The following is a 9,015-nucleotide window of genomic DNA, read 5'->3' as shown; positions in this document are numbered from 1 at the left end:
AAATGGACAGATGGATACTTTTGACCCAGCAGATTTGGTCACATTTTCAGTAGACCCATAATAAATTCATAAAGGAACCAAACTTCATGAATGTTTTCTGTAACCAACAAGTATGTGCTCCAATCACTCTATCACAAAAAAATAAGAGTTGTAGAAATTATTGGAAACTCAAGACAGCCATGACATTATGTTCTTTACAAGTGTATGTAAACGTTTGACCACGACTGTATGTAGTAGTTGCAGACTATAAACTGATCCAAAGGAGAAAAGAGAATATTTTTGTTTGTTTTTATTGAAACAGTTTACTGATAAATGACAGATGGTTGTCATGAAACCTTGATCTTAACCTCAAAAAATCATGGGCTAAAAAGTCATACGTCTTAATTAACATTGAATAGCAAGAGAATCCATGCTTCAGAGCAGACACTCAATTCACAAAGAAATCAGGCAAAATGCCCTTTTGACTTCAATAAAAAATATTAAATCTTTTTTTTCCCACTCTACCCATCTTTACACGGTACATGTTTGTTCACTTTTCAATAAGATAAAAAACGCTTAATACTGATTGTGAAACACTGGCATTAATTTACAAACATAATAATAATAATTTTAATATTAATAACAATAACAACCAATAATAACCATTATTCTTTTAAAAACCAAATGTAAAATGGAAGAAGTCAGTCATGTGTGTTGCATCTTGGCCCGCACAAACAGTAATGTTTTGGGGGTGAAGGACCAAATGGCATTTACATTTACCTGACACACAGTTACACACAAACACAGTATCAGGTCGTTGAGTATTTCTCTTTGCCATTTACACAATTTTGGGCACAGACAAAACTGCAGGCATGTGAATCACACTGACCAATCACCGATTGTTCCCACTGTCTGTAAAGCTTGGCTGGCCAATCACGGCCTTGAAAAGCGACCTACTTCTTCAGCTTCATCGGATGCCTCAGCATTTCGAAGAAGGGAAAAATCTTCCAGGCGACAGGAATTTGTATCCGTTCCCAGCAGGCAGTCGGATGGAACGAGCACCGGGACTGCTGCTTGTAGAAATGGTCGGTGATGGAGCCCCTTTCTTGGGACTGGAGCAGTGATGCCCATTAGAGTTCTTGCTCGCTCTCTCCACTGACTGTAGTCCCAGCTCCCGCAGCTCCAGGCTGTCTTGGGTATCATTAGGGGAGCAACGTCGTGGAGAGAGGTTTAGAAGGCTCAGTACATCCCTACTGGCAGACGCCAGAGGACTCGCAGAGCTGTGAACACCTTTGACGGGGCCCATATGCTGTTGCTGGACCGTAGCATTGGCCCAAAAGGTCTTCAGGTTATGGATGGCTTGGACTTTTTCATCAATGACCCCTCGTCTTAATCGGTCAAGGTCTTGGGTGTCGGCCGATGTGGCAGAGCCTGTGGACGAATAGGACAGGGCGGGGGATGGAGCACTACCAACCGGAGATTGGTGACCAGAACTGGGAGAGACATTACTTGGGGAACGAGATATGTGACCACTGTACGGGGAACTCGGGTACTTCAATTTGAACAGTGCATGACTGTCTGAAGTAGGGGACGGATGGCTGCCGTCCTTTTGGGAAGACTCCGAGACAGCAGGACTATTGTAGCCGGAGCTTATTTTCTGCAGCGAAGATGACCGGGAGGGAGGTTTGGGTCTTGGGGAAGACTGAGCTCTGCCGCTAGCGCTGCTGTTAGGACGGCTAAAAGCACTCGTTTCCGAGGAACGGAAGGCGCTACTCTGTGGGGAACTTTCTCCTGCAGTTCCACCTTCTGGCCTGGCTCGTTGGAGACTGCCTACAGCCCGTAGATGGCTGTGAGTCTCCTCTAGAATCTTCTGGGCCAACTCCTGAGGATCAAGAGGAGCACTTTTTTCCTCTTGAGACTTCACGGTACTGTCGGTCTCGGTACTGGACTGGTCGGATTCGCCTGTGTCAGAGCTGCTCACCTTACCCACCTTTTGGAACGGTGAGTTCGGGCTGGGAACGAGGCTGGTTTTGACCGGGGAAGTGGGGGTGCTGACGCTGCCTCTCGATGAAACCGATACTGTGTAACCTCTCCCAGCCCCGGTGCAGGACCCGGCAACAAACCCTCTGCCTCCTCGGTGATGTCGCTGGTTGTGGCCTGGCGGCAGGGGTAAAGAGTCACAGTGGCTTCCGAGTGGTTCACTACTGATAATAGAGAAGCCCTCATATTCCTCCTCCTCCCCTCGGGCTGCGGAAATAGCAACCGCTGCTCCATGAGGAGAGGAGCGGCTACGGGGAACGTGAGGGTGCTTGTGAGCCGCGTAGTGCGCCGCGGCACCGCTGCGGTGTCGATGACTGAGGAAGTCGCAGTCGGACTTGGAAGCAAAGCTCATGGACGAGGCCACGGAGCTGAGGCTGTAGACGGAGATGGCGTCTGATGCCTGATTGTCCAGGCAATGAGGAGAGAAGGGAAGGCTCGAGTATCCCGTTGGTAAGGGGTTGGAAACAGACTGTGCTGAAGCCAAAGATTCAAGGGAGGATGAGCTGTCTAGACTCAGACGCTTAGGCAGTTCTGTGGAGTCTGCAAGATATGATGAAAAACAAATATTAACACACAATCCACCACAAACGAAAAATGACAAATCGCAAATACGAACCAAAAAGTGCCAGCAGAGACTGCAGAGCAAAGTGCAATGTGCGGCGGTTGGCTAGCTTGCCCGTTTTTAGCACCACTTCTTCTTGGCCCACCTCGCACAAGTCGAAACCTGGGCGTGCAAAGATAAAGCAATTACGTACGTGGCCGGACGTGCCGCGGGAAGCTTCAGTTGGGAGGGAGCTGACTCACCGAGAGCAGCCAGGAATTCATGGCATCCTGGCAACCTCCAGAGTTGCACGCTAATCGACACCTGAATGGGCAGGAGAGAAAAGTCCTGCTCCTTTTCGCCAGTCTGAAGCTGCACTAGCACCTGGTGGAGCTTAAAAAAGGAAAGAACCAAAAAAGTTGCAATTTAATAAGAGAAAGTAGCACTGATTGTATTGTTGGTAAGTACAGTGGAACCTCGATTCACAAACCCCTCATCGTACAAACTTTTTGATTTTCGAACACTATACTTTGGTGTAAAAAAAATTCTCAGTGAAAGCACTGCAAAAACTGAAATCGAAGTAAGATGAAATATCTCAAATAAGGGTGATATTTGCTTATTTTCTGTCTGATGAGATAATTCTTCTCACTAAGCAGATTTTATGTTAGAGTGTTTTACTTGTTTTAAGGGTTTTGGTCCTAAATGATCTCGGTAAGATATTACAGCTTGTTGCTGAGATGTTATGACCTATATTGAGTAAAACATGCTTGAAACTACAATATCAACTGTTGCAAAGCTGTGTCATAAACACTCACAAGTATAAAACTACTTTTTTAAAGTAATCATTTTTTATTTCAAGCATGTAAAAAAAAATCATGACTTTGACACAATTGTGTCTCATATTAAAACAGATGACAGCCAAATGGACTTTGCTGTTTTATTTTCAATGAAACAATAAAAAATACGTACTCATATAGTAGTACAGTTGTTATTAGTGAGAATATACGTATTTTAAGGTATTTTTGGGTTCATTGAGGTTAGCTAATTTTACTTGTTTTGGAAAGTCTTGACAAGACAAATTGTCTTGTTCTATTGGCAGATAATTTTGCTTAGTTCAAATAAAATACCCCTAATTTTTGTATTATTTTTTTTCTTGTTTTTGAACACTGACTTTTTGCAGTGTGGACGTTTCATCCACCCATTGTGTGCCTGCAGGGCAGCCATTTTGTGACTGGAAGCACATCCATTATGGGCTGGCTGATAAATCTCCATTCATTCAGCAGAGTGCGGCTGTTATTAGCTAATGTGTTACGTTGTGTGCTTTTTAAGTGTCTTTTTAGCCCTTTAACATCATATTTCCAGTTTTGCTAGCTCAACATGAGTCTAAAGAAAGCAATTGACAAGCGATGTGTGGTTTGAAACGTTCAGGAAGTATCCACAGCGTTGTCGAAACTGCCTCCTCCCTGCCCCTGCTGCAGGCAAAAAAGACAAACCAACAAAGTGAAGTGGATTTGTATTTGTTATTTCTAATTATTGTAGCAACCAGGCTGTTAAAGTTAAGGGGTTTTGTGATTTTAAATTCTGAATGCACCACCGGGCTAGTGACAATGTGTGTGTGTGTGTGTGTGTGTGTGTGTGTGTGTAAGCAGGGCAGCTGTGTAAGGAGGACAGTTCAGCTAGTTGTTTATTAAATAGAAAGTTGATCACCCCCTTGTTAAGTTTGTTTGATATACATACTAGAGCTGCAACAACTAATCGATTAAATCGATTAAAATCGATTATAAAAATGGTTGGCGATTAATTTAGTCATCGATTCGTTGGATCTACGCTATGCGCATGCGCAGAGGCTACTTTTATTTTTATTTTGTATTTTTTTATAAACCTTTATCTATAAACTGCAACATTTACAAACAGCTGAGAAACAATAATTAAAATAAGTATGGTGCCAGTATGCTGCTTTTTTTCAATAAAATACTGGAAAGGATAGAAATGTAGTTTGCCTCTTTTATCCGATTATTAATCGATTAATCAAAGTAATAATCGACAGATTAATCGATTATCAAATTAGTTGTTAGTTGCAGCCCTAATACATACTTTATAGCGCTTTATATTTTGTTCAAAATGTCCAAACCATTACTAAAATAGGGACTTTATTTTTACTATTATTCATGTTTGCATTGTTTCTTACGATGAAACTTGCTTCAATATACAAACTTTTCTTAACTTTGTAAATCGAGGTTTCACTGTACACAGTATATCAAATAACACACTTTTTAAAAGTATATTGGTGTTGTTTTTATGTATAACCCAGTGTACTTCACATATTCCTGTCAAAAAAGTTTCTACATCCACTAAAATTAATAACAAAACATATGTGACTACATCTTTTGCAAGCAAATTTCAGCTATGAATAGGCTTTAAGGACAGGAGAACGTAATGGCGAGCCACACGTGCCTCCCGCCTGTTATGTTTGGGGATTACTTAGCTGAGAACAGAGACACCTTTGTCAACACTTAGCAACCTGCTTTTGTCCTCATTTCTCTTTTAACACCTTTGACCAAGGGTTGTAATACATCTCAAAATACATTTTGGGCCTGATTTACTAAACGTTTGCGTGCACTCAAACACGTGCAAACTTAATAGCACACGCAACGCTGATCTACTAAACGTGTGCAAAGCGGGCTGTGTCTCCTAAGTGAGCAGAGTAAGGCGTGCAATCCATTTTGCGTCTCTGTTGTCAAAATATAAGATGATCATCAAAACGCCCACAATACTGGGAAAGGAAGATGCAAATAGGGATGATGTTTGATAAGAAATTATCGAGTTCGAGCCCATTATCGAATCATCTTATCGAACCGATTCCTTATCGATTCTCTTATCAAATCCAGATAGGTTGTTGTATATGGAAAAAACACAATATTTGGTTTAACAAAAGCTCACTTTTATTTTATAAGAAAAAAATAAAATTAAATAAATATTGACTGTTACCCCCCTAAAAAAAATAATAAATAAATATTGACTGTTGTTACCCAAAATATATTAAGTGGGATTTTTCAGAAAAACAAATATATACAGTAACACAAAAACAACCTGTCTCTGTGATCACTATAGGTGTATAAATAATAATATAGTGTCAAATAAAATCAGTCCCTTGGGCACAAAACTGAAAATAATACAGCTCTCCAAAAAGTGCACTTCTGCTGCTATTGGAACATACTAACTATACACACTATGACACTAAGAACACCACAGTCATCAATCAACAATTTTTCCCCCCTTACATGAGAGCGAAGCCTGGCAATAATTGCATATTGCCTGTTCTGCCCTCACTATACGTGTTGAGGTTATACATCTTGGCAGACAGCTAACAAACAATCCAAAGCAGATTAATCCATTTAGGCTCTTTATTGTTGTTGATCTTGCTTTGTCTTTTCCTATCTTTACTTTTGTCTTGCACTGGACTGTTATTATTATTTTTTTAAACTGAAATACACACAATGACAAATGTATAAGCTATGTGATTCAATTAACATACTAAAATGTAATACACAATATGTAAATATTAGCTTCACAAATATATACAGTACTATCATCAAACAAATACTTCTGAGTGTTGAAACTATTTTGATGGTGGAAATATACGACTGGACGCCATTTTAAGTCCTCAAAACATCCATTGAAACAGTGCACAAAAATTGTTTTTCAATAAACATCTTAGTATCAAACTTAACCACTTTCCACCTTAATATTGAGTTACATAAACAAGTTAAACAGTTTACTTACAGACTTATCTTTTCCAAGGCTTGTAAGAGCTAGCACAAGTTGTCTACTTCTCAATTGTCTCAACCCGGAAGTGCCCAAACTAATGACGCGTAGTATTTTCATATCGCCACAAGGTGTCAGTAAGAGTCTACAATCAAATGGGCATAACATTGCAGGTCTGACAGGGCATTTCCTGTACGTGGGAAGGGATTCGTTCCCAGGGATTCGAATAAAGAACCAACTCTTTTTCTTTAGTATAGTTGCCTCGATAACGGAAACCGGTTCTCAAAAAGGGATTCGAGTCCATGGAATCGGTTCTTTTCTTATCGAACAACTGGGAGGACCAATTTCGAACATCATCCCTAGATGCAAATATATATTATTTAGCACACACAGTGTGATTTATCAACACTCATCACTGTTTTGGGAGCACTATTTTGCATTTTATTAAGCATTAATGATCAAGCAAGAATAGGAGGAAATATTCCCAAACTTTGCATGTTTTTACTCGCAATGTTGATGCGAGTGGCGGGGCTGACTCGCGCCCCTACAGAAAAGCACGAGTGATCACGTCACGACTATTGCAACAAATGTATCTGTCGGCGACAAATGTTATTGTCGACATTTACGAATCGTTGCACCCTTATATTTAGCACAGGGATCTGCAAGTCAACGCACCGCAGGCGGTGGAAACGAACACATTGACTTGAATATAAACGCATCCTGTGGAAACGCCCACTAATAGTACATGCTGGTTTATAGATTGCACATGCTGCTTAGCGCGAGGTATATTGATCTTAGTAAAACAGGCCCTTTATATTTGGGATATAACATAACTATGAACATGTTTGCAATGGAATACAGCACATATTTGCTAGGCTACAGTCTATGCATGCAGATGGTGATGACATGGCAGCTACAACTACAGGACAGTGGTGTTACAGAAGGTGAGGCAGGAACAGGCTAGTATGGGATGGAGTGCAGGTAGGTGAAGGCCCACTTACCATTGCCACCATATTTTTAACAGCCTTCAGATTGCACAGTAGGGGAAAGGGAAGAGAGAATAGGTTTTTAATTGCATGCACACACACCATTCACAAAGCTCACAGGGGTTTCAGGTCAATGAAAAGGATAACAGGAGCAGTATCGTGTAATATCATACCCTGGGGCAAAACAAGTTGTCAAGGTTTATTTGGAACATTACTTGAAAATGAAGGCAACAAAAACTGCTTATTGCCACAAATAGGTAGCCAATCACTTAAAACATGTGTTAGCCCCACGTGACGCAGAAATGCGGATAAAGATTATTCTCTGGCGTCACATGCTTGAGTGTAAGAGAACAAGACTTTAGATAAAACCCAGTACTTGACGCAAAGCTAGTTAGGCTTCACTGCCGCATTTCATACAGATTAAATTGAAGCCTGAGATGCCAGAGCATTAGTGTGTATCCAGACCTGACATAATACGATTATGCAATGACAAATAGGTGCGCTATTAATTAGTCAGACATTCCTACAGTAAAGTTGCGAAAACGAACGTTGTGTATCCTGTGCAATCGATGGGTTCATACCCGATTGATGAGCTGCTCCCCTGCCTCCGAAGCTGTGATGAGTTTACACAAAGCCTGGAGGGCTTGTGGTGGCAGACCTGAAGGGCAGGATTAAAGATAAAAGAGATCAGTGATATTATTTGTCAACCGAGCACATCTCTAATAGGGGTATCACGGACAAGTACCAAAACCGATTCCATTTTGATTCACAAGGTTTTAAATTGATTAGGGGACAGCGTGGCGAAGTTGGGAGAGTGGCTGTGCCAGCAATCTGAGGGTTACTGGTTCAATCCCCACCTTCTACCATCCTAGTCACGTCCGTTGTGTCCTTGAGCAAGACACTTCACCCTTGCTCCTGATGGGTCCGGTTAGCGCCGTGCATGGCAGCTCCCGCCATCAGTGTGTGAATGTGTGTGTGTGAATGGGTGAATGTGGAAATAGTGTCAAAGCGCTTTGAGTTCCTTAAAAAAGGTAGAAAAGCGCTATACAAGTACAACCCATTTACCATTTACCATTAATCAAAATTCAATTCGATCTACACTGAAATAATGAAAATGTCTCAACTTGGTTACAAAATACGGATTTAATTTTTTTCTCCTCACCATACACAACTTTGGGCAGTTTAAGCGTGAACTGTAAACAAGAGTGCCTCAAGTCTCATGAGTGCATTTTTGAAATAGGAAAGGAATTGCAAGTAAAATTGGACTTGTATTGCAAATTATATCACAACAAATTCCATCAATGTATTGTTTGTTCAAGTGAAAAATGATAATAACAGTAAATATGGAAGTTTTTTTTGTTAGCGCGGTCAAACATAAAATGTCATTTTATTGTGAAGGGTCGAAATTGTGCATTTATTTTTTGCACGTCTGGAAAGTTTGTGCAAACCGGCACAGTTACGCACAAATGGCTGTGTGAAAACAGGCAGGTGTTGCAATGACAGTGGATGGCGACGATTTAAAAAAATGGAAATATTACACAAATGTCTTTTCAGCAAGGACATTCTATATTTTAATAGCTGCTTGACAACTGAAGCAGATGATTAAAACTAGGGATGTCCGATAATGGCTTTTTGCCGATATCCGATATTGTCCAACTCTTTAATTACCGATACCGATATCAACCGATACCGATATCAACCGAT

At 40.9% G+C, this 9,015-nt stretch overlaps 1 protein-coding gene across 4 annotated transcripts in view; it reads right to left on the bottom strand.

Moving 5' to 3' along the window:
- Positions 1-284: 284 nt before the first annotated feature.
- LOC133652447 (tetratricopeptide repeat protein 28-like) overlaps positions 285-9,015 on the bottom strand; it is a 605,917-nt gene continuing 597,186 nt past the window's right edge. For 3 of the 4 annotated variants that reach the window (XM_062051209.1, XM_062051211.1, XM_062051212.1), the window contains 5 exons: positions 7,893-7,969; positions 7,327-7,350; positions 2,824-2,953; positions 2,636-2,743; positions 285-2,559 (listed from right to left, as the gene is read on the bottom strand). In XM_062051209.1, coding sequence (XP_061907193.1) covers positions 959-2,559; positions 2,636-2,743; positions 2,824-2,953; positions 7,327-7,350; positions 7,893-7,969 — 1,940 coding nt within the window. In that variant the 3' untranslated portion in view covers positions 285-958. The remainder of the gene's footprint in view (positions 2,560-2,635; positions 2,744-2,823; positions 2,954-7,326; positions 7,351-7,892; positions 7,970-9,015) is intronic. The other variant, XM_062051210.1, reaches the window with a different exon arrangement.

Source organism: Entelurus aequoreus, linkage group LG06, assembly GCF_033978785.1.
Source record: "Entelurus aequoreus isolate RoL-2023_Sb linkage group LG06, RoL_Eaeq_v1.1, whole genome shotgun sequence".
Classification (NCBI taxonomy): Eukaryota; Metazoa; Chordata; class Actinopteri; order Syngnathiformes; family Syngnathidae; genus Entelurus; species Entelurus aequoreus.
The sequence above is the reverse complement of the archived record's forward strand: the minus strand, read 5'-3'. Positions and strand labels throughout refer to the sequence as shown.